Consider the following 25269-nt stretch of genomic DNA (forward strand, 5'->3'; position numbering starts at 1 on the left):
GAACAGGTGTGTCCTCCTGCTGGGGGTAGAGGTCACAGGCTGTGGGGCGCTGAAGGCCAGTGTGGGGCTGTGGAGGAAAAGAGAGGAGAAAGCGCCTGGGGGAGGCCCAAGGAAGCCACCAGGCCCAGGATGGTGCTGGCAGAAGGAGCAGACCCAGGAGGATGAAGGGAGGAATGTGTGTCCTCCTCATAATGAGACCCGACTGGGACCTCTTCCCAGACACAGCTGGAAGAAGACCAGCAGGCCCTCACCAGGCCAGACCCTGCTCTGCCTGTCCCCAGCCCTGGACTTGGGCCCTGCCATGCCCATTCCCCAGGAAGGCATCTCTAGGCACTTGGACCAGACTGGGAGGCCTTCGCTGTCTGCTCCCTGGTGGCCCCTGCCTTGGTTGCCCCCTCCCACTCAGGACCCCCAGCTGAGGGTCCCCAGGGCCCTGCCAGTAGTCCCCGGTGGCAAGCAGCGTTTGAGGCTGGGGTGTTCTGGGCTGGGACAGAGCTCAGGGTGCCATAGGGGATGGAGTTGGGGGACAGCAGAGCAAGCCAAGCCCTACCCGCCGTCCCCCCTCCCGCTGTGCCAGCCCTGCCTTGACCCCACTCACCGCTTCCTGCTACCTACCCCTCTGTGCCCCAGCCACTCAGCCCCGGAGGCCCGGTCCCTGGCGCCACCAAGCCTGAGGGCCGTCCAGGTTGGAGCAGGTCCCCATCAGGGAGAGGGCAGCAGGGGCTGAGCCACCCACTCGTCCCGCGTTGGGGGTCCCCCTCTTTTATTTCTGTTTCTTCCTTCCTCCCTCTCGCCTCTCTCGCACCTCCTCGCACCCTGCTCTTCTTCTGCGCCCTTCCTGCACGTGCCGCCTGCCCGCCCTCCAGCCCACCGATGAGAGGAGCTGGGTGTACTCCCCGCTTCACTATAGCGCACAGGCCCACCCCGCCTCCGACGGCGAGAGCGACACCGTAAGTGCGCCTTGGCCGGGGAGGGCCTGAGAGCATGGCCCCCTGACATCCCCGTGACCGACGGGAAAACAGGCCTGGGGCGGGAGGTGCAGCCGGGCTGTCCCACATGGTGGCCTGAATCAGGCCCTCACAGCTCCTGGGGTCCCTGGCTGATGGCATCAGTGGTGGGGCCAGACCTGGCCACGGGAGGCCTCGTGGGTGGGGGTCCGTCCCAGCTGGCATCGCCTCACCCGCCCCTTGCCTTCTGCAGTAATTCCTATGCAGTCACCAACCTGGAGTGGAGCGCCCGCTGCTGCCCGGCCGCTTCCTGGAGGCACTGCCCTCCCTGCTCAGCCCAGAGCTCAGGAGACACCCACTTGGCTGCCGGCCCTCACTCGCCCTCGTCCTCCCCTCGACGACGCCGAAGGTCCGGGCCGCAGAGCGATACCGAACTGGTCGGCATGTCCGGTCCCCGCTCCCCGTCAACTACCTACGCCTGATACTGTGAACGCTCCTGAGTTTCCAATCATGTATTTATTTTGGGTCTTTATTCTTTGCACAGAGATGGCAGCACACGTGTGTTTTCTTAGAAAAAGAAAAAAAAACCCACAATGGAAAAGAAGAAACTATTCCACTGCATTTTTGGTTCTTTGCTGTGCTTGCATGTGTCCCTGAGGGAACCAGGTTCTTGGCTCTGGGGACCTGTGCTCCAGTGGCCCAGGTGCCCCAACTAGAATCCACTCCAATTCCGGCCAGGCACCTGGGACAGAAGGCTCTCCAGGTCCAGGCAGGTCCTCAGGGCCCCTCTGGAGGCTGCCCACTGCACCTACCAGGTGCTCTTGGCTCAGGTTTTTGGGCCAAGAGCTGGACACCATCCTGGAGGGTGGGCGACTTGTGGCTAGGGATGGCGCTCCACGCTGTCACCCCTGCCATCTCTCACCACCTGTTTCCCCGGTCCCGCCTCCCCGGTCATGAGCAGGAGTCACCAGGTGTGACTAGAACCTCCATGTGGACGCTCAGCTGCCCCGTCTTGGTGGAGCTCAGGGCTGTGGGCTTCCCGCTCCATCGAGCCATGGGAGGAGGCGGCTGGGCCCTCAAGCCACAGGACTCTGGAGAGCTGTGTCTTGGAGCAGAGCCCTGGGCTGCCCAGCCTCCAGGAACAGACCCTTCTCCAGTAAGAGGTCCCCCCAGGACTGGGCATCCTCTCACTTTTAAATGATGATGACACTTGTGCCGATTGAAGGACAGGAGAAGAAATCCTTCATGAAAAACGAGTCTTTTGGGATGGTCATCTTCAGCAGGGGTCCAGAGCCCCACAGGGCGGTCTCTGGGGACCCTCCCCCTCCCCCACACTGTGTCCACAGAGGGGGCTGTCCTTCCTGAGAGGTGACCCATCAGGGATGCTGGCCCCCTGCCCACTCGGCCCTGCGCAAGAGGAGCTGGGAGCCAGCTTGAAGTAGAAGTTGCACCTTCTGGAATAATTCCTCCCCACCTTTGCCTCCTGGTGGAACCTGAGCTGGAGAGCCCACCGATCCAGGAATCTGATATTTCAAGTCCATTGCAAGCTGGACACTGCTGTCCTTCTGCGACACAAGTCCCTCCCTCCCCTCGCATAGCCCACTTCGAGCGCCAGGATGGAAGCTGGTGGCTTGGGTGCCACCTCTCCTCCCACGAGAACCGGGCTGCGGCCCTGGGGCTCTCCCTTCACAGGGCCACTCTGCACACCACAGCCTGAAGCTCTGGAGGAGGACCCTCAGAGGCCCTGTTAGAACCAGCCTGCAGGCGTCCCAGACAAGCAAAACCGTGTCCACCCCTGCTGCCCATGGAGTGTGTGGACCCCCGACCAAATCCATCCCTCCTGCCCATGGAGTGTGTGTTTGGACCCCCAAGTTTCCTCGCCTGGACTTGACACCGGCACCTGTCTGCAGTGCCCCACCCATGAGGGGGGAGGCCGGCCGAAAGGGCAGAGGTCCGAAGGTGACTGATAGGGACTGCTGGGTGTCGTCCAAATGCTGACATTGGGAGTCCCTGCCTGCCCCTACAGGGGCCAGGCACAGAAACACGTGGCATCCCAAGGGGATGACCTGAGTAGGAGGCTCTGCGTCCAGGGCGCCCTCAGCTGTGTGGAGCTTGGGGACCTGGGCCCCTTGGGCTTTCCTGAGTGGCCACGGGACAAATGCATCCATCAGATGCTGACTTGGAGATATTTGCAAACCTCCAGGATATCATGACGTTTTTGTTTTTGTGCTAAGTCACAAACACCCCTTCAGAGACCTACTTTGTGTTGGTTGCATTCTTTGTCCCTTTTTCAGAGAACTATCACGTGGATGCAAAGTGGTCCGTGGACTGAGCCAGCGGGATGCTTGTGCTTATGGTCAGGGCATGGGTGTTGAGGCAAGACCTTATTTATAATGTGTAGCGGACTCACGGCCTCCTACAGACCCGGGGCAGGGAGGGCCCTGGATCCACCCAGCTGTCGCCCCACCCCCAGGATAGAAATCTCTCAACTCCTTGGCGATGCCCTGGTTCCGTCCTGGCTCATCCCTGCTGGCTGCTGTCACCGAGAACATGACACTGTCTGCATTGCTGTACTGTACAAAGGAAAGGCGTTTTCTGAGACTGACAAGGTGGAACCTGTCATGTGTCACCTGCCAGCCTCCATTCTCTGCCTCCTCTTGCCCCCTCCCTCTACCACCTGGCTCAGTGCAATACTCCCGTCCTGGTGGGGTCCCTTGCCATGGTACTGTCGCTGCAGCCCCTCGGCCCCCACCCCGGGACGAGCACCCTTGGCCTCCTCCCTGATGGTTCAGTTGCATCGCCTGTCCCCACCCCAACCTCATTTTTATGGCTGAACTGATTTCGAAACACAGCAAAACTGCAAACCTTGTGTGTCTTAATTCTCTCCAGGGGTTCCGTGTGCTCAGCCCTCATGGTCTGGTGTGTGACAATCTGGAGCATAGTCTCCTCAGGCACAGGATGTCGTCCCACTCAAACCCAGAGCTGTGGGTGCCTCTGTGACCCTGCAGCCACTGCTGGCCCAATAACACTTGTATGCAGCCCCGGACCCCCAGCCCCCGTCCCGCTCCCCCCCCCCTTTTTACGTTGAAGAGATCTCTCTAATAAATCGGGTAATAAGCGTCAACTGCCTCGCTGTACAACAACTCTGTGTGCATTCCGATGGTCTGGGTGGGAGTTTAAGGACTGACTTTGAACAGCAAAGAGAAACTTTAGTAAGAATTGAGAGAATTAAATAACAGCAACAACAACAGACCCTACTGCCTTAATGGCTGTGGCTTCCTTTGGGTTATAGTTCAGCTCGGAAAAACACTCAAAGGAACAAACACTCCTCAGATTTTGTATTTGTCCTGCCAGAGTCACTCAAGTTGAGTAATGCACAGACCCATTTTAAGAGGAAACTATTTCTCCAAGACTCCCTATTTGAGAAACTCTGTGCTGGAAGTAATATTGTAAGCAAGCTCTTGGAGACCCCGTTTTAATCACAGACCTAGAGAGCACAGCTGGTTTATACACTAGACTCATAGGTGATCTCGATTGTGCTCACTTTTTGTTCACAGATGAGGATTCAGATACTCTCAAGGATGTGTCTGCGTTGTGAAAATCATGTTTGGGACCATCCTGTCACCAGAACAACCCGTATTCCATGACAGGCAGTTATCAGGGGTTCCCTCTGTGCCCTCACCCCTACCCGAATCTCAACAACAAGCAGAGCATACAAAGCTAGCATTTAGTGTTGTGTTAGGGAGTTGTGTTACAAGATAAACGTTTAAAGGAGCTCCTGCTGTGGTGCAAAAGAATTTGCAGCGCCAAGATACAGGTTCAATCCCTGGCCCGGCACAGTGGGATAAAGGACCCAGAGTTGCCACAACTGGGGCTTGGATCTGATCCCCAGCCTGGCAACTCCATATGCCTTGGGGTGCCTGAAAAAATTAAAAAAAAAAAAAATTGAAAGAGGGCAAAGCTGAACCACCAAGTTCAAATCCCAGCTCTATGCTATCTCATTGGGCACAGAGGTATTAGAATAACATTCCTGGAGTTCCCATCGTGGTGCAGTGGTTAACGAATCTGACTAGGAACCACGAGGTTGTGGGTTCGATCCCTGGCCTTGCTCAGTGGGTTGAGGATCTGGTGTTGCCGCGAGCTGTGGTGTAGGTCACAGACGTGGCTCAGATCCCGCATTGCCGTGGCTCTGGCATAGGCTGGTGGCTATGGCTCCGATTAGACCCCTAGCCTGGGAATCTCCATATGCCACCGGAGCGGCCCTAGAAAAGGCAAAAAGACAAAAAATGACATTCTTTCTCTGGTCCTCAGTTTCCCCATCTACAAAATGGGTTGATGGGGAATTTAGGGTTTTTTTTTTTTTTTTTAAAGCTTTGACTCCACAACCTTGTAGATCAACTATATTTCTTTCTTTTGTCTTTTTAGGGTCACACCCGTGGCATGTGGAAGTTCCCAGGCTAGGGATTGAATTGGAGCTGCAGGCGCCAGCCTACACCATAGCCACAGAAATGCCAGAGCAGAGCTACCTCTTTGATCTATACCACAGCTCACAGCAATGCTGGGTCCTTAGCGGAGCCAGGGATTGAACCTTCGTCCTCATGGATACTAGTCGGGTTCTTTACCAGTGATCCATAATGGGAACTCCCTCAAATATATTTCAATAAAACCTAAAAAAAAAAAAAAAAAGCAGGAGTTCCTTTCGTGGCTCAGCAGTTAACGAACCTGACAAGGATCCATGAGGATGCAGGTTCGATCCCTGGCCTCCATTAGTGGGTTAAGGATCCAGTATTGCCCTGAGCTGTGGTGTAGGCTGCAGACGCGGCTTGGATCCTTCGTTGCTATGGCTGTGGTGTAGGCCGGCCCCTGTAGCTCTGATTGGACCCCTAGCCTGGGAAATTCCATATGCCGCGGGTGTGGACCTAAAAAGCCAAAAAAAAAGCTTAACCCCTGAAACACAGTAAGTATTCATTGGCGTGTGGTAGAGCATAATGATGACTCTCACAGAGGGTCAATCCAGCCTCTAGTGCTTTTCGGTCCCCATCCCAGCTCCCATGGTATCCTTGAGCTATCTGGACTAGAAACTCCCCGAACACGCCTCCCTTGGCCACGCCTTCTATTGACCCCGCCTCCTAGGCTTCACCCACGCTGGCCCCACTTCCTCTCTGGACGGGCTTCTTCTTGGTCCCGCCTCATCAGGCTCCGCCCCACTCGCAGTTCCTGATTTGCTCTTGCTCAGCCCACAGATGCCGGCTCCCTGAGGCGCGAGGACCCACCTGAGCCTGCCCTTAGTACTGCCTTAAGAGCGAGTCCCCCATCCCTGGCGGCGACAGTCCGGCAGAAGTCCGTCACAGAGGACCCATTTAAGGACAGTTTGGAGGTTACGGGGCTCCAGAGTCCCCGCGGTATGGGGCTGCGGGATGGGTTCCTATCTTCCTGTTCAGGCGCCGACGGGGCAGCGAGGCACGCGCCGCGAGGGAGGAAGGTCCCCGGCGCAGGCCCCGGATATTTGTGTCAGCGCCGCCGGTACCGTCCCAGCCGATGGGTCGGGACACACGCTCGCGTTCGCGGTCCGCTGGTCGCAGGAACCGGAGACAGCGGAGTAGGAGCGGAAGTCGGAGCCGAAGTCGGAGTGGGAGCCATGGGCGGAGAAGCCGACGGCGCCGGGACGACGAGGGGCGGCGCAGGCGGAGGCGGAGGAGCCGGGATCGCAGGTAGGGTAGCTGTATGAGCCGCGCTGGTGGGTCCGGCTCCAGCCCTCGGGGAGTTGGGAGGCTCCGAGTTAGGGAAGGCTTCTTGAAGAAGGGGACGTCTGAGCACGTCGGAATTAACTAGACAGCGACAAGAAAGTGAAAAGCATTCCAAGCAGGGCACCTGGTAGCTGGTGGTACAGCAAGAAGAGCAGTGAGCGGGGCGGAGCGGAGTAGATGAGTTTGGAAAGTAGGAGACCAGATCGTGCAGTCGTGCGTACCGTGGTAAAGGGTTTGACTGTTATCTGGAGGGCTGTGGAGGATTTTGAACCAGGGAGTGATGTGATCTGGATTACCTTGCAGAACTTCCGCTTGCTTTCGCGTGGAGAAGGGACTGAGTGGGTACGCAAGAGTGACACCAGGGAGGAAAAAAATAGTACAGCTGTCCAGGCAACAGATGATGATGGCTTTCGGGAGAGGTAGGCTTGTAATGAGGTACACTGGGAAAAGTAGCTCAATTTGAGAGGGATTTCAGAAGGAGAAGTGACAACCCTTGCTAATGGAGGTAGGCTGTGAGAGGGGAGAATTGTTGATGATGGTGGCAGAAGTCAGTTAATTCCCCAGACTTGGTGCTTAGCTTCCCTTCAGCCCATGGTCCTTTTCTTTTGGAGATGAAACACCTGGATTGAGTTGAGTCTGCTTCAACACAAAGAAATCAGCACCATGATAGGGACTGACTATCAGACCTGTGTCCCAGTGCTGGCTCAGCCCATAACTGGCTCTGACACTCAGGCCAATCCCTGCCCCACTGTGGTCCATGTTTCCTCATCTCTGTCCCCAAGACCTAAATGGGGCTTCTCCATCCATATGCACTGTCTCCTATTACTCCAGCCTGTTCTTCACACATAACCAGACTGGCACTAGTCAGACATAGCTGATCACCCTCTAGGTTTGAGAAGCTGGCTTTTCCTTTTGAGTCTCATAGGGTTATTCCCATCCAGGAATTCTAGGAAGAAAGAAGGTAGCAGAAATAGTAAAGAGATGGTTTAAACTAGGGTTTAGGAGTCCCAATGCAGCAGGTTGAGAATCCGACTGCAGGGAATTCCTGTTGTGGCACAGTGGAAGCGAATCCAGCTGGTATCCATGAGGATGCAGTTTTGATCCCTGGCCTTGCTCAGTGGGTCAGGGATCAGCATTGCCGTGAGCTGTGGTGTAGGCCAGCAGCTGTAGCTCCAATTCCACCCCAAGCCTGGGAACTTTCATATGCTGCAGGTGCAGCCCTCAAAAGACAAAAGCTGAAAAAAAAAAAAAAAGAATCCAACTTCAGCGGGTCTGGTGCCTGCAGAGATGCAGATTTGATCCCTGGCCCTGTGCAGTAGGTTAAACGATCCGCCATTGCCACAGCTGTGGTGTAGGTTGTACACCACAGACCCAGAAAAAGACCCAGAAAAACAAAAAACTAGGCTTAGCAAACTACAGTCTGTGGACCAATAATAGTTTTTACATTTTTAAATGATGAGGGGGAAAAAAATCAAGAGTAATATTTCATGATACGTAAAAATTAGATGAAATTCAAATTTTGAAGAGTTCCTGTCATGGCTCAGCGGTGACGAATCCAACTAGTATCCATGAGGATGCGGGTTCAATCTCTGGCTTTGCTCAGTTGATTAAGGATCCAGCATTGCCTTGTGAGCTGTGGTGTAGGTCCCAGATGCGACTCCGATCCAGCATAGCTATGGCTGTGGCATAGGCCAGCAGCTGTTGCTCCAGTTAGACCCTTAGTCTGGGAACTTCCATAAGCCATGGGTGTGGCACTAAAAAGCAAAAAAAAAAAAAAAAAAGAAGAAGAAGAAGAAGAGAAAAGAAATTCAAATTTTGGTGTCCAGACGTAAAATTTTATTGACCAGATTTACAAATCTATGCCCATTTGTTCACGTACTGTCTGTGGCTACTTTTTGTTTAGGGCCTCACCTGGGCATATGGAAATTCCCAGGCTAGGGGTCAAATTGGAGCTGCAGCTGCCGGCCTACACCACAGCCACAGCCATAGCCACAGCCACACTAGATCTGAGCTGCATCTGTGACCTACACCGTAGCTCACAGCAACACTGGATCCTTAACCCACTGAATGGGGCCAGGGATGGAACCCTCATCCTCATGGATACTAATAGGGTTCGTTACCACTGAGCCATAACAGAAACTCTGTGTTTTCTGAAGATTTTAGTTATTCACAAGACTCAGCCGCCCTAGATAAGGAATTAAGAGTCTGTGTCATTTATGAAGATTTGACCAAATTTGTAGTTTGTATTTAAGGACTTCAAAATAATTGGTTTTCATGGTGTAAGTGTTTGTTTGTTTGTTTGTTTGTTTGTTTTGGGCCATACCTGCAGCCTGCAGAAGTTCCCAAGCCAGGAATCGAAACCATGCCACAACAGCAACCGAAGCTGTTGCAGCAACACCGGATCCTTAACCTGGCGTGCCACAAGCTCACTCCTCATGGTGTAGATTTTTTGACTTGAGCTTAGTAAGTGGAGCATTTAATAAAATTAAGACATATTTAGTTTCTCAGAGGCCCCCAACATTAAAGGATCTACCCCCAGTGTTCGTAGATTGCCTTCCCTGCCTGTAGTGCCCTTCCATGGCTCTGTTTTCCTGCCATTGTTTCTCCAGTTCACTCCTCCCATCCTGTAGGACCAGTTAACCACTCCTGTAAGCCCTCCCTTGACACCTTGGACAGCGCTTACAGCTCCTGCACCATCTGGCCCCAGCCTTCCCTCCCTTCCTCCTGCACTCCCCCTTACTCACTCCGCTCCAGCCACACAGGCCTACCTGCTACTGCTTGAATATGCCAAGTAAATCCCTGCCCCAGGGCCTTTGCTCTTGCTGTGCCCTCTATCTAGGTCACCATCTCCCCAAAACTCCCTTCCCTATTTCTCCAATGTTACCTCCTCAGAGAGATCCCCCCTGACCTCCCCATGCCCTAATGCCACATCACTATCTTTGTGATTCATTTTACCATCTAGTGTCACACTGTGTGTTTACTTGTTGACACTGCAAAGCAGGGATTGTCAATGTTTTGGTCATCGCTCTATCCCCAGAACCTAGAACAGCTCCTGGTACCGATTCGGGGCCCGCTAAACAGCTGTGGAATGGATGCCAGGCCAGCAGGCCATGAGCAGAGCTCTGTGGCTTCCCTCCACAGGTCAGATTCAGATGAAGAGCGGTGGCGGCAGCGGCGAGGCAGGCAGAGCCGGAGCCCCCCACCGCCCCACTGGCGCTCCCAGGACCTGTCCTCTCAGTCCGACTCTGGCGATGAACGGCAGCAACAGCGGGGCCGATGGGCCCGCCGGCGCCGGCAAACACGCTCCTGGACCCCGGGCTCCTCGGCGTCCAGCTCTGCATCCCCAGACCACCCCGCAAGCCCCCGGGAGGCAGCGGAAGCCCTGAGCCAGCGGCAGAGCCTGCAGGAGCGACTGAGGCTGCGCGAGGAGCGGAAGCAGCAGGAGGAACTGATGAAGGCCTTTGAGACACCCGAGGAGAAGCGGGCGCGGCGGCTGGCCAAGAAGGAGGCCAAGGAGAGGAAGAAGCGGGAGAAGATGGGCTGGGGCGAGGAGTACATGGGCTACACCAACACTGACAACCCCTTCGGTGACAACAACCTGCTAGGCGCCTTCATCTGGAACAAGGTGAGCCCGGTGCAGCCGCTGTGGGCCCTGGCGCTTGGTCCTGGCAGGTCCTGCCTGTCTTTCTGCTGCTTTGTGCTTCAGACACTGTTCACAGCTTCTGTTTTAAAAGACTGTGTTTGGCGTTCCCAGCACACGTTCCCAGCTTGTACCTTGCTGTTGAGCGTGCGTCCTTATGCACACGCACACTGGATTCTGCCAGCTTTTACCACCTGGACTGTCTCTTGCAGTGTAGAATTTCAGTGCCTTCTGCCCACAGAACCAGCCTAACCTCAGGCGTGACGGGAGAACAGGTTCTCAGCATCATACGCCCAGGGTAGCATTCCACGATCACCTCAGAGCTGTCACCTCATCCTTGAGATGAAAACGACACAGTCTCTTAGCTGCCAATGGTGGCCTTGGGCACGTGGCTTAAAACACTAGAACCTCCCCCCCAGTTCTGGAGGCCAGAAGTGCAAAATCAGGATGTCGGCAGAGCCACATTTCCCCCGGAGGTTCTAGGGGAGAATCTTTTCTTGCTTCTTCCAGCCGGCCACCCTTGGCAGATAGCTGTGTCACTGCACTCTGCCTCTGTTGTCACACTGCTGTCTTCCCTCCATGTCTTTGTCTTCACCTGGCCTTCTCCTGTGTCTCTATCCAAATGTCCCTCTTACAAGGACACCAGTCTTTAGCTTAGGGCCCAGCCTGACCCGCTATGGTATCAACTAATCACATCCACAGAGATCCTCTTTCCAAATGGGTCCCATTCACAGGTTCTGGGGCTTGGGAGTGGACCTGTCTTTTTGGAGGACACAGTTCGACCTGACACAGTGGTGGGAGAGGATGAGAGCGGGCGGGCACTGGCAGAAGACATCTTGGCGAGCCACCTGCACTCTGGGCTCAACCACCTCAGGGCCTTTGCACTCACCCTTCCTCTCCCTGGAAGGCTCTCCAGCCCTTCCCAAGGCTGATTCTTTCTCACCCTTCAATTCTCTGCTGACATACGTCCCTTGGTCCCTCAGGACCCCGGAATTCTTTGTTAGGGCACTGCCTTTCCCTTCCTAGTGCTCTATCAGCAAACGTGACCCACACATCTGCCGGGTGCCAGACACTGCGTGGGTCCTGGCCATGCGTCACATACCTGCAGTCTCTTGGGGGAGACTGACTATAACTAAGGCAATTAGCCAAGAGTACAGAGGAGGGAATGAAGGCGGGTGGCGGGCGGCGGCCACAGCTGTAGTTTAAACACGCAGTTCTGAAATTGTCTCGTTGCAGAGGTGATGACGTCTAAACACACATCGCACTTTCTAGCATGTAATTCCTGCTGGACCGTGAGCTCCAGGGGGCAGGTTCCAACCATAGGCCCTGGCACACAGAAGACACTCACTAAATGAATGGGCTGGCCTCCAGGCGTTCCTCTAAGGGGAGGCCTCCATTGGCCCTCCGGCGAGAGGCACATTTGGGGTCAGTCCCAGCTCAGCCTCTGAAGCCTCTCTAGTCCACGGAAGGTGCTAGGCAGCCCAGCACTTTGGGTGACATCACACATCTTGTTTCCATGTCTTCAGGGTGGCTGGTCAGGCATGATGTTGGTGACAGATGTGCCTCTGTGCCAGGTGTGGGTCAGAGGGCCCTGTGTGTGTGTTCACTTGTTGGCTCTCCTCACCACAGCCTTGTCAGCATCAGGCCACCAGGCCGCTCGCCAAGGGCAGAGACCTGGGGTCTGAAATGAAGCTGTCCACCTCCTGCCTATGCTGTCAGCTGCTGTTCTGTGTGGCCATGCAGACGGGAAGCACGGTCCTTGTCAATCTGTGTGGCGGCCCAGGCTGGGGCTGAGGAGGCCAAGGAGCACCCTGGGTGGTGAGGGGTGGCCTCGACCGGGCAGCCCTGTGCCACATTGGTGGCACAGGGGCTTGTTGAGTGCCCCTCAGAGCCCGGGGAGGTTGGCACCTGGCACCAGCAACAATTGTAAGATGACGCCGAGGGAGCGAAGGGGCACCAGGAGGAGCCTGTGCAGAGGCTCCCCCCGACAGGGGTTCCCCCCGATAGGGTGGAACTGCTTGCTGTGTTCGGTGCTTCAAGGGGTCTGTGAGCGGGGCAACTTGTCGTACCCAGCAGGTATGCTTTCCATCTTGTTTGGGCGCTGGTTCTGCCTCTCCCCCTGTCAGCTGGGGTCTGACCTGCCAAGGGCTTGGACACCATCTAGCTGGTGCAGCTGGGCTTTTATGTAAAGCACCAGGCCCCGAGGAAGACTCTGCTGTGTATGATTTCATGAGTCCAGCAAGGGTGGGGCTGCCTCTCCTCTATGAGCACACAGCTCAGAGACAAGGGCACCACGCTATTGGAACGTACTGAGCTACTGGGGCCGAATCTTCCAGTGGAAGTTGGGGTGTGGCCGTGGGTAGGTCCCGTCTCCCTCAGCCTTGTGCTCATCGGCAGAGCCATGCTCTGGTCTGGTGGGTCTCCACCTCATAGACCAGCGCCTGGAAGGCAGTGCTGGGTGTTCCTGGGGAGGGTGGCAAGAGGAGGCATCTCCCCTTAATGGGCATGTGGTTGGCCCTTCCAGGCCCTGGAGAAGAAAGGGATCAGCCATCTGGAGGAGAAAGAGCTGAAGGAGCGGAACAAGAGGATCCAGGAGGACAACCGGCTAGAGCTACAGAAGGTGGGGCGCCCCAGGCCACCCTCCCCTCCTGAGGGCTCCAAGGCTGGCTCACCCTGGCTTATGTCAAGGGTCACCTGATTGGCTTACATGGAAAGGTCAGGGGACATTGGCTTTAGGCATGGCGGGATCCAGGGGCTCAGACAGTGATTCCAGAGAGCTCTTTCCCCACCTAGGCTCTGCTAGCCTCTGGGATTGACTAAAGCCCTCCTTGCAGGGTGGCTGAAGGGGCCCTGGCTGCTGTGTCTCTAGAAGAAAGAGGGCCCCTTCTGCCCCAGGGTCTACCCAGAGCCTCAGGCATCTCTGGACCAATTCCTTTGCCCAGAGCCAGTAGTCTAGGGCCAAGCCATGGTTATTGTCCTGCCCCCATACTAGGGAAACACTAAAGAAACCCCAGGGCCTGAGAGGATGCAGGGTAGAACCCACAGACCCACATGGTCTGCTGCTGTACCCTCATCCTGCCTGTGTGCCCCCCAGGTGAAGCAGCTGCGGCTGGAGCGGGAGCGGGAGAAGGCCATGCGGGAGCAGGAGCTGGAGATGCTGCAGCGGGAGAAGGAAGCAGAGCACTTCAAGACATGGGAGGAGCAGGAGGACAACTTCCACCTCCAGCAGGCCAAGCTGCGGTGCGGGCAGCGCAGGGCCTTCTACCTTCTCTCCCCTCTTTCTGGAGCCCGGCCTTGCTGCCTGGAGCCCGCCACCCTGGCTGCCCTTTGCCACTAGGGTCTCTACCCACTACCCCCTTGGGGTCCCTCCCTGACCCCCTTTCTGGCACCACTTTTCGTCTGCTTCCTTCATCATGCCTGTTTCCCCCTGTGGGGACATCTGAACACACCTCTGAAGAGAGGGTGCTGGGTTCTTGGCCAGCCCCAACTGGCTGGGCCCTCCTGCCTGCCGCCCACAAGGTGGTTCATTCATAAGCCCTGTTCACAGACAAGAAAAGTGAAGCTCCTTGGGCGTTGTGAGTTGCCTTAAGGTCACACGGTGTCACGGGGTATCAGCCCAGGCCCAGCCCACTTCTCACCTTGCTGTCTACCAGTCCCCAGGGGTTCAGCTCTGCCTGGCCGAGGGGCTCTCTGGGGTTGGACCAGGGTCCGCCTCTCATGCGTGTCCCTGTGCACAGCGCTGAGGCTCCAGGTCCTTCACCCTTGGCTGCCCTCTCTGCCCTCTGTCCCCACCCACCCACTGCCGTTTAGATCCCGCCTCCTGTCTCTGCCCCTTTCAGGGCCATGTCTTCTGACTGACCAGTCTTTTATTTATTTATTTTTGTCTTTTTGCCTTTTCTAGGGCCGCTCCTGTGGCATATGGAGGTTCCCGGGCTAGGGGTCGAATCAGAGCTGTAGCTGCCAGCCTGCGCCAGAGCCACAGCAACGTGGAATCTGAGCCGCGTCTGCCACCCACACCACAGCTCACGGCAATGCTGGATCCTTCACCCACTGAGCAAGGGCAGGGACTGAACCCACAACCTCATGGTTCCTAGTCGGATTTGTTAACCACTGCGCCACGACGGGAACTCTGGGAACTCCAATTTTATTTTATTTTATTTTTTTTGTCTTTTTGCTGACTGACCTGTCTTGCTTCTTCACCCGACGCCCTCTCTTCCAGGAAGCCTTCCCTGACCACACCCACTGTGGGCTGGACTGCTCCCCTGGCTTCCAGCCTGGTCAACCCTCAAGGGCAGGGTCTTCAAGAGGGAGGGCACACACCCCCGGATCTGACACTGCCCTCTGCTCTCTGGCAGCTCCAAGATCCGCATCCGGGACGGGCGGGCCAAGCCCATTGATCTGTTGGCCAAGTACATCAGCGCTGAGGACGATGACCTGGCCGTGGAGATGCACGAGCCCTACACTTTCCTCAATGGCCTCACGGTGGCCGACATGGAGGACCTGCTGGAGGACATCCAGGTACTGCCCTGCTGCCTGTCCCACCGCCACACCCACACCCGGGCGTGCCTTCACCCACCGTCTGCGCCTCTGCCTCCAGGTATACATGGAGCTGGAGCAGGGCAAGAATGCCGACTTCTGGCGGGACATGACCATAATCACGGAGGACGAGATCTCCAAGCTCCGCAAGCTGGAAGCCTCGGGCAAGGGGCCAGGTAATGTGGGCCGGGCCACCAGAAACATATCGGGCTGTGCCCTCGGGGAGGCACATCAGGGTCTGGTGGGAGCCTCTGGGGGCCAGGTGGTTCAACCGAAGATTCCGGCCCTCTGCAGGCTTGTTTCCACTCTGTGGCTTCTGTGGCCCTGCCAGGGCCTCTCTGCAGGCCACCAGGGGACAGCACGGGTGCTGGGCAGCTAGTCCTGCTGGCAGCTCCCCAGCTGGGGTGGGGACTCACCCAGCAGCACCCACTGGCTTCCTTTAAACAATCACTGAGCGCTTGGCTTCCGTGGGAGCAGCGCCAGCGAGGCTTTTCTGTTTGGGTTTCAAGTTTTCAGCAGAGGCTCAGTCTGTTTGAGAGTAGGACCTGACTCTGCTTTGCGGGAACCTCTGGAGCCTGGCGTTTGCTTTTAATCAACTTTTCTTTTCATCAAAATGATTGCATGCATATAATTGGAAGGGAAACATGCTCTAAAGCAGGGTCTCTGCCCCCAGCACTGTTGACATATGGGCCCAGACCAGTCTCTGTGGGGCCATCCTGGTTGCTGTGGGGTGTAGAAGAGCATCCGGGCCCCACCTACTTGGTGCCAGGAGCCCCTCAGGCATGACGGCCACACATGTCCCCTGACATGCCCCAGTGTCCCCTGGGGGGAGTCAGATTCAACTCTGGTTGAGAGCAACTGTCCTAAAAGCTCAGTCCCACCTCTCCCACCCTCCCACTCCCCTGAGGCTACTGGCCTTTTTTTTATATATATAGGATCACACAGCCATAGCCACAGCAATGCTGAATCTGAACCTCATGTGCAACCTACACCACAGCTCACAGCAACACCGGATCCTTAACCGACTGAGCAAGGCCAGGGATTGATCCTGTGTCCTTGTGGATACTAGTCATTGGTTTCCACTGAGCTGTGATGGGAACTTGTGAAGCCACTGGCTACCGATGTCCGTATCGCTAAGCTCTTGCTCTTTTCACCCACCCTCAGTGGCTGAGGACAAATGCGCTCCCTTCCCTGAGCCTGTGTAAATATCCATTGCTCAGATAGGGTCATTCGGGTGGTTTCCTTCCTCTTAGGAAAAGGAGGAACATCTTTTATCTTTAAGTGGGGTTTTGTGTCTCAGACATCTTAGCAGGGTGCATCCTGTAGTAATTTCCAGAGAAAGGAAGAGACTGCCATCAGAAACGCATGTCCAGGAGCTCCTGTTGTGGTGCAGCAGAAACGAATCCGACTGGTATCCATGAGGTTGCAGTGTGCTGTGGTGTAGGTCGCAGGCGCAGCTTGGGTCCTGCATTGCTGTGGCTGTGGTGTAGACTGGCAGCTACAGTTCCGATTAGACTGCTAGCCTGGGAACCTCCATGTGCTGCAGGTGCAGCTCTAAAAAAAAAGCAAAAAAAAAAAAAAAGAAGGAAAGAAATGCATGTCCCAAGAGTTCCAACTGTGACTCAGTGGAAATGAATCTGATTAGCATCCGTAAGGTTGCGGGTTTGATCCCTGGCCTCGCTCAGTGGGTTAAGGATCCGGCGTTGCCGTGAGCTGTGGTGTAGGTCGCAGACACGGCTCAGATCCTATGTTGCTGCACCTGTGGTGCAGGCCAACAGCTACAGCTCTCATTAGTGCCCTAGCCTGGGAACCTCCATATGCCGCAGGTGCGGCCCTAAAAAGGCAAAAGAAAAAAAGAAATGCATGTCCAGGGAGTTCCCGTTGTGGCTCAGCGGAAAGGAACCCAACTAGTATCCATGACAATTTGGGTTCCATCCCTGTCCTCAGTGGGTTAACCATTCAGCTCGGATCCTCTGTTTCTGTGGCTGTAGTGTAGGCCAGCAGCTGCAGCTCTCATTGGACCCCTAGCCTGGAAACTTCCATATGCCACACCTGCTACGCTAAAAAGCAAAAAAAAAAAAAAAAACATGTGTGTCCAAAAACATCTCCTCTGGTGGCCATGGGGCTGGTCAGGAGGGTGCTGCAGGGCCCTTGGACAGAACAACAATTACGACCCTGAGTACAAACCCAGGCCGCTGTGGATACCAGGGACCATTTGGCAGTCTCCCAAGAGGCCAGTTGTCCCTTTTGTTGCACAAGGATGAGAAAACACCCCCGGGAGGGTCGCGTGAATATAAGTGAGTGCGTGGTTGTCAGGCACTCAGAACAGCACCCACCATTATGATCCGCACAGTCAGGAAGTGTCTTCCCTCTCCGGCCACAGGGCTGGGTCTTGCAGCTCAGGGATCAGGGCCGTTTCCTTCAGATGCAGAAGCCCCACCTGTGGCTGAGGAACAGTGTGAAGGGATATTGTGTCCCCCTTCTGTTCCCTCCTGGTTCTCTGTGTTTGTTTCTTCTTTCGGCCTCATTTCCAAGAGAAGGGAGTTGCAAGGTTTGATTCCACTGTTCCCAAGTCCCATGGATGCTGGCCTTCCCTTTCCCTTTTCTTTTCCCTCTCCCCCACTTTTTTTTTCCACTTTTTTTTTTTTTTTTTTTTTTTTTTAAGCTGGGAAATCCTAACAACAGGGTGTGCAATAGAAAGCGGGTCCCCAGATGCCCTGTGCTCTCCCAGTGGCTCCCTCCCCTTACAATCCCTGTGGGCCTCCCAGAGGCATCTCTGAGGACATGCCTTCCCCCCACCTAGACTGGGCCCCCCTGCTCCCAGTGCTGCCTGCTCTCCTGAAGCGCTGTCGCAGAGGCACTCAGGCACGCTCCAGCTGGGCCTGTTGCTAGACATTTGGGTGGCGTCCAAACCCAGAACCTGGCTTCCCTTAAACAATTGTTTAGCAGCTGTGGCTTCCGTGGGAGGAGCGACCATGGGGACTGTTTGGGTTGTAAGTTTTCTTTGGTGGTTCCATCCTTTTGAGTGAGTGCCGGCTCAGCTTCTGTTTAAGTCAAGTGCAGGACATGGTCCACTTCAGGGCATGGGGGGGGGGTTATCATCAAATTCATGGGGGTCCTGTGATATTTATGTACCTGCCACAAACTGAGGCCAGAGTGCTGGCTGTGTGGGTCCTCTGCTGAGTCCAGGGCTGCTTGGAAGCCCAGCAGAGGGTGGAGTCTCAGGATGCTGAGTCCAGGGTCCCCAGTTGGTTGGCTGAAGGGATTCTGATCAGCTGTGACCCTTTGTCCACTGGCAGGGGTCACAGAAGCCAGCCTTTGAGTGGCGAGCATAAGCTAGCCGCCTGCCCCCGCATTCACAACAGCTGGGCCCAGCACAGGAAACAGCTGGAGGCCCGGGGCAGTCCTTGCTGCTGGGAAGCCTTGAGTAGGGCACCCAGGCCAGGGGAGCAATCTGGTGGTCGGGGAAGGCTTCTCAGTGAAGGGATGTTCTTGCTGAGGACTGAAGACGGGTGAGATCTAGGAGGTGAATTGGGTGGAGGAAGAACTTATTGCTGGTGGAAGGCACCTCCCACATGTGCAAAGGCCTTGGGGCAGAGGGGTGGAGGACAAGCTTGGGGTCTGCTGAGCAGTAAACAAGGAGGTCATTGTGATGAAGAGGTCACATCAGGCAGCATGTTGACCCTCAGAGGCCTCCAGGTCTATCGAGGTGGGAGGCGGGCAGCGTGTACCTGGGCACCGCAGCCCATAATAGGTGCTGGGACAGCCTCCCCTGCAGGACAGAGCAGGCCAGGTTTGGTCTCCCTGGGTTTCACAGAGGGGAAAAACTGAGCCCCAGGTCACACAGCAGGGACTGGCAGAGCAGGATCTGAACTCTAGAGGGCTCGGCTACCAGGTAAACCCTCCTGGCTCCACGTGGTACAGGGCAGGCAGTGGTAAGTAGGGTTGGCAGTCTGGGCCCAGGTACTCAGACTTGACTGGCAGGTCAGACTCAACTAGGGGAGGGCTGAGTCTGAAATGCCTGCCAGCCTCCCTGATACCCAGGGAGTCAGAACCATCCTGGCTGGGATCCGCATCCTGTCACCAGCTTAATGTTCAAGGGATCCAGTCGGGGCCGAACCCCATGTCAGGAAGGAGACCAGGCCCTGGCAGCTGAGATGATTGTGGGGAGAGCAGAGAAGTTAGGACCTAGGCCCAGCCCCATGGTGAGCAGCCTCCACCCCACTGCAGGTGAGCGGCGAGAGGGGGTCAATGCCTCGGTCAGTTCTGATGTGCAGTCGGTCTTCAAGGGGAAGACGTACAGCCAGCTGCAGGTCATCTTTCAGGGCATCGAGGGGAAGATCCGGGCCGGGGGCCCCAACCTGGACATGGGCTACTGGGAGAGCCTGCTGCAGCAGCTGCGCGCCCACATGGCACGTGCCAGGTGAGCCAACGGGGCCTTCCAGCCAGCGGCAGGGCAGCACCCCAGCCAGAAGGCCTCCCAACCTGGCCCTCAGCAGCCTGCCCGCCTTCTTTCCAGCCTTTACTGAGTACCTGCTCTTTGTTTTCCCCTGGTCATCAGGCATCACAGGAAGCCCCAGAGGCCACCGTCCCCCCTTCCTTAGCACCCCCCCCCCCACGAGTTCTCCCAGTCCTTGGCACCACTGTGTAAACACAGCGCCTGTCTGCTGCTACTTCTAAGCAGTAGTGCTTCTAAATTTAAACATTTCCACACCTTCCCTGTGTCCTGTTCCGGCCCAGCTTGGCCCTTAAGTCAGCCTGCATGTGAATGCCCCGGTACAGGGACCTGCCCCTTCCTGGCCAAGGGACAGCTCTCCAGGGCCTATGACTTGGAATCCCATTTTCTCATGGCCAAAAACCTGGGCCTTGAACTGGCCTCACGTGGGCAGAGCCTCCACCTGTGCTGTGGTCACTTGTTGCCCCCTTGGCCTCCAGGCCCTTGCAGCCAAAGTGGTGGGGGGGGGGGGTGGCTGCAGGGCATGAGAAAGCCTGAGAGGACTTCCCCTTGGAGTGTCAAGGTGACCACCCAGCCTAAATTCCAGGCTCCGAGAGCGGCACCAGGATGTGCTGCGGCAGAAGCTGTACAAACTGAAACAGGAGCAGGGGGTGGAGAGCGAGCCCCTGTTCCCCATTCTCAAGCAGGAGCCGCAGTCTCCCGGCCACAGGTAGGCCAGGGGTATGGACTCCCCGTTGGGGCTGGGGGCCCCGCCCACTGTACCACTGCCTCAGCCCAGCCCCGCCGTGTCTCCGCAGTGTGGAGCCAGAGGACCCTGCTCCCACCCCGCCTGGACCCTCCTCGGAGGGCGGTGCTGAGGCCGAGGAGGCGGAAGGAGCAGCGCCAGCGGAGGCCGAGGCCGATGGGGAGGCGGTGCTCATGGAAGAAGATCTGATCCAGCAGAGCCTGGACGACTACGACGCTGGCAAGTACAGCCCGCGGCTGCTCACGGCCCATGAGCTGCCGCTGGACGCCCACGTGCTGGAGCCAGACGAAGACCTGCAGCGCCTGCTGCTGTCCCGGCAGCAGCTCCAGGTCACAGGTGTGTGGCGGGGGCGGAGGGAGTCCGGGGGTGAATCTGCTCTCAGCCTCCGTCCATTCACTGGTTCACTTGCTCAGTCGTTGCCCCACCCACACAGGGATGCTTGGTTTTACTTCCTGCACCCAGCGGTGCTGTGAGCTCCTTACCCCACCCGTTTGCCCGGGCCTTGGGCTCCCTGGGCGGCGGTCCTCTTCCCTGGTACTGAGGGGAGACAGGCTTGTTAAGGCCCTCACCCCCCCGAGGGAGGGAGCGCCTTGTGGGCCTCTAACTGCCAGACTCTTGGGCCAGCTCAGCAGGGTTCACTTGGTGTTTGGTGCCCAGCCAGGAGGACGGGGCGCAGGGCAGGCGGGCACATTGGGGGCTGCCCCTCTGTGGACCTCAACTTCTCCAGCAAGAGACCTGGGAGGGGGAAGTGAGACCAAGGAGGGAGGCTAGCGGTGCCATGGTCCCTTAACTGGCCCTTCCTGCAGGCGACGCAAGCGAGAGCGCCGAGGACATCTTCTTCCGGCGGGCCAAGGAGGGCATGGGCCAGGACGAGGCGCAGTTCAGCGTGGAGATGCCGCTCACCGGCAAAGCCTACCTGTGGGCTGACAAGTACCGGCCGCGGAAGCCGCGCTTCTTCAACCGTGTGCACACAGGCTTCGAGTGGAATAAGTACAACCAGACGCACTATGACTTCGACAACCCTCCGCCCAAGATCGTGCAGGGCTACAAATTCAACATCTTCTATCCAGACCTCATCGACAAGCGCTCCACACCTGAGTACTTCCTGGAGGCCTGCTCTGACAACAAGGACTTCGCCACCCTGCGCTTCCACGCTGGGCCACCCTACGAGGACATCGCCTTCAAGATTGTGAACCGCGAGTGGGAATACTCGCACCGCCATGGCTTCCGCTGCCAGTTTGCCAATGGCATCTTCCAGCTCTGGTTCCACTTCAAGCGCTACCGCTACCGGCGGTGATGGCCAGGCCTCGTCCCGGAGCCCTGCGACCTCCCTGGCGGGCCTGCAAAGCTGGCAGCCTCCTCCCCTCTGGTGGAGTGTGAACAGGGGTCATGGCAGAGCCTCCCTCGAAAAGTTCAGGGGACACAGGGACAGGCTGGCCTGGGGCGCTGAAGCACAGGAGGAGCTGCTGATGGGATTTTCAGAGCCAGGGAACTCAACACGAGTCACACGACCAAGCCCCACATCACCTGCCCTAAGCCAGGGCTGCTGGGAGCTTGCCGGGTGTTGATCAGCCCCTCTACATGGCCGGCAGTTGCAGGACCGGCGGGATCCAGGTTCCAGGCCATCCAGGGCCACCATCAGCTCTGCTGTCCCCCCAGCTCGCCCATGGTGCTGGCTGTGGGTCAGTCTCCTCCCGATGGGCATGGAGGACATGACATCACCCACCATCAGGTCTGGGAACATCCTTCCATGGCCGTAGAGCGCAAGAGTTCCCATGACCTAGCCCTTGGGTGTGGCTGCAGTGCCTCCTCTGGCCTGGTCCTTTGGGCATCCCTCAAGGCAGCTTCCTTCCCAGCTGCCAGAGCCGCCCTCCTCATCCCTTGTCCCAGACAGGGACAGACGAGGGCCTGACAGGTACGATCACTCACCCAGTCACAGACTGAAATCATCCACCAGGCCAGCCAACCCTAGAAACATATTTTTTTTTCCTGCATCCACGGCATGCAGAAGTCCCCAGGCCAGGGATCGAACCCACGCCATGGCAGTGACCCCAGCCGCTACAGTGACAACACTGGCTACCCGCTGTGCCACCAGCGAACTCCCAGGGACAGATTTCTTTTTAACTTTTTCTTATGGAGATATTTCCAACCTTAAGTGGGAAGAAGCCTCAAGGGCCGCTTTCCAGCTCCTCAGACAGCGCTGCCCAAACACCCTGTTTCACCTGGAAACATTTCAGGTTGTTTCTCTAAAAAGACTTTTTTAGGTGGGGGGGGGAGGGGAAATCTTGTTTATTTTCATTTAATTGATCTACTTGTGAGATTGCATGTTTTTTTAATAAACATTTTATTTTAGATTAATTTTAGATTTTCAGAAATGCTGCAAAAACAGTCTAATGTTCCCACACCCAGCTGTCTCCACTGTTAACGGCTTCCATAACCACAGCACATCTGTCACAACTAAGGCACTAAACAACTAAGGAGACCTTTTGAAAACAACCACAACACCTAAAAATAGTCAATGATAGTTTGAGGGCGCTCTTCCCAGCCTGAGGGTTTCCTCCATCTTTGTCCCCACCCTCAGCCTCACTTCTCAGAAGGAGGTTGTGATCCTAAACACTCCAAGAGGTGAGTAGCTGCTCAGCCAGGCCCAGGGACAGTATGCGGCAGTGTCTGGGGACATCTGTGGATGTCACAGACTTGGGGGGGCTCCTGACATTGAGTGCATGGGGACCAGGGCGACTGCTCCACCCCCCACAGTGCCCGGGGTCCCCCACAGAGTGGGATCTGGCCCCAGTGTACACAGTGCCAAGACTGACACTCCCCAGGCCACTGGTCATCTCCCAACCCTGACTTAACGATATCCCAGGAACCTGTGCTTTAGCTCTGGCCCACACGGCCCTGACCCACTCCACACAAGCTCGCATGGCAGTGAACACATTCTAGACAGCAGGGCTTAGGGACTCAGCAGGGAAGAGCATCTGGTCAAGGGGCACCCACTCCCTGCCTCAGCCAGCTTGGTCCAGGATAAAGAATACCTGTATGGCAGTACCCACACTGTGATGCCATACTGTGACCATATCCATCCCCTTTGGAACCCTTGACAGACATCAGTAGCAATCTTAGACTCCTCTAGGCAGCCACTGCCAATTGCTCCCTGGCCTGCTCCACTGTCCCTGAGTGTGGGACAGGCCTCTGGTAGCAAGGGTTGAGTTGGGGGCACAGCCAGGAGGCACTTTGACCCCTAGCGTGGTGCTTGATCACCAGGTGGTTAGGGTCCTGTTCTGTTCTCAGACCATGGGCTCTACGTGGCGTGGATGGCCTGGCTTTTAGCCAGTGTTTTCTGGCCCTCACACGAGCCCCACAAGGGAGCATTTATGTCCATCTGGCGAAACAAGCTCACAGAGTCTCATGTTTTCAAGCCTAGAAAGCAGCAGAGTTAGAACTTGAGTTTCTCCAACCTCCCATTCCCAGCCTGTTTCCTCAGCTGCTTGTCCTCCCAACCCCAGCATCCTGGCTCTTCTGCAGTTTCAGGCAGGGGGTCGACCCTAAGGGAGGGGGTGGTGGCTCTGGAAAGGCAGAGCAAGGTGGCTGTGCCCAGAACTTGCTGAGTGCGTGTTGAGCCAGGAGCCCCCAGTCCAGAGGGAGGAGAGCCGGCCTCAGATGTCCTCCAGGCAAGAAGTCAGGCTGGGGCTGGGGAGGCATTGGGTCTGGGGGACCCCAGAAGAGACACTAATGGCTCCCTGAAGGAAATGCAGGGCCTGGAAGGATGGCGCAGCAGAGAAGGAGAGTGAGGCCTGCCTTACAGAGAAAAAGGCAGCAGGTGTGTCCAGGGCAGGGCAACAGGCCCAGCAGCTGGGCTTACACTGGGGCACTGGGGAGCCATAGAAGGTGAGAGAGCTGGGCAGGGCCACAAACTGGGTGTCAGACCCCTCTGGAGGCAAACTAGAGGCACCACACCTACTCAGCTGCCCCACGACGCCCCCCCCCCCCCGACAGGCTCAATGTCCGCCCAGCGTCTGTACCTCAAGCTGCCTCCTAACCCCCCCTACCTCAGCCTTTTCCTGCCCTTGACTGTGCCTGAGGCTAAGAATAGACCCTCCCTGCCTGGCTCCCATGGGAAACCACAGCCATGGGGGTCATATCCTGAGCCTGGCCTCCATTCCCACCATCTGGCCCCCTAGGCCATCTCAACCCCTCCCACACCTCCCATGTGCCCTTTGAGCAGGACAGGGGGAAGTAGAGGCCTGGAGACCTCCAGCCACTAGCCCAGGAAATGGTGGAAGCCCAGCGCCCACAGTCAGCTCCTGCCCACAAGTGGCCTTGGGTACGTCATTTCTGCGCTCCAGGTGTCGGTTTCCCCAACTAAAATGAGCATCTTAACCTCCTGCCTTGCAGAGTTGTGGTGAGACCCAGACTAACTGCAAGTCAAGTGTGCTCCTCTAACCCCTGCCCTGGCTGTTTCCCAGAAGGAACACTGTCCTTCTTATCTTAGGGCAGAGGAAGAAGGAACGGAACAGCCTCCCTCCATCTCTCGCTCCCCCCCCCCCACATCTAGAACCCCAGCCCCACATCCTCTTTCCACCACATCTGTCCTCATTACAGTTCTCCAAAGCCTCATGCTGTCTCTGGCCTTCAAAGTTCTGCATGTGTAATTTCTGCCATGTCTCTTGGGCCTGTGAAACTTCTATACATCCCACAAAGCCCCAGGTCTCACACCTTTTGGGCTCTCCTAAGCCCTGTCACTTCCTTTGGCCCACCCCTATTGCAGGAGGCTGGGACTATCTGTATCCAGCTCTATCTTTCTCCAGCTTGGGGGATTTTTGAGGGTAGGTCTGGTTTACAATCTAACTGGGGCTCAAAATTGTCCTACCACATGGGCTGGGGACACAGAGTTGCTCTTAAGCAAGGGGTGGGGGAATAAGACTGCCTGAGGCATCAAGACTTTACAGAGGAGGGGGCCTCTCAGCCAGGACTCTGCCAGACACATAGGAGTTGGGAAGACTGCTTTGTCAAGGAACAGGAATTAGGGTTAAATGGCTCGGGGATTCAGACAACAGGATGGAACAGAGGAGGGGCCATTTGGAGGGATGCAGAAGTGGAAGGATAATGGGCTGACCGAGGAGAGAGGAAAGCAGGGTCAGGGCAGCAGCCTGTCCTACTCATCCAACTGCCCTGTACTTGTACGCCCCTCCCAGGCC

The 25269-nt window shown here is 56.6% G+C and overlaps 2 protein-coding genes across 11 annotated transcripts in view; both read left to right on the forward strand.

Annotated features, from left to right (window-relative positions):
• PIP5K1C (phosphatidylinositol-4-phosphate 5-kinase type 1 gamma) overlaps positions 1-4071 on the forward strand; it is a 73084-nt gene extending 69013 nt beyond the window's left edge. For 7 of the 10 annotated variants that reach the window (XM_047777529.1, XM_047777531.1, XM_047777533.1 and 4 more), the window contains 2 exons: positions 867-950; positions 1201-4071. In XM_047777529.1, the coding sequence (XP_047633485.1) occupies positions 867-950; positions 1201-1203 (87 nt within the window). In that variant the 3' untranslated portion in view covers positions 1204-4071. The remainder of the gene's footprint in view (positions 1-866; positions 951-1200) is intronic. The other 3 variants (XM_047777532.1, XM_047777534.1, XM_047777538.1) reach the window with 1 other exon arrangement.
• Positions 4072-6412: 2341 nt separating this feature from the next.
• On the forward strand, positions 6413-22429 carry CACTIN (cactin, spliceosome C complex subunit). Its single transcript, XM_047777540.1, has 10 exons — positions 6413-6658; positions 9836-10319; positions 12859-12954; positions 13429-13574; positions 14690-14852; positions 14932-15046; positions 19101-19293; positions 19913-20035; positions 20124-20407; positions 20878-22429. The coding sequence occupies exons 1-10, from the start codon at positions 6486-6488 to the stop codon at positions 21366-21368; spliced, it is 2268 nt and encodes a 755-aa protein (XP_047633496.1). The 5' UTR covers positions 6413-6485; the 3' UTR covers positions 21369-22429.
• Positions 22430-25269: the final 2840 nt, after the last annotated feature.

The sequence above is a fragment of the Phacochoerus africanus genome, chromosome 4 (assembly GCF_016906955.1).
Source record: "Phacochoerus africanus isolate WHEZ1 chromosome 4, ROS_Pafr_v1, whole genome shotgun sequence".
Classification (NCBI taxonomy): Eukaryota; Metazoa; Chordata; class Mammalia; order Artiodactyla; family Suidae; genus Phacochoerus; species Phacochoerus africanus.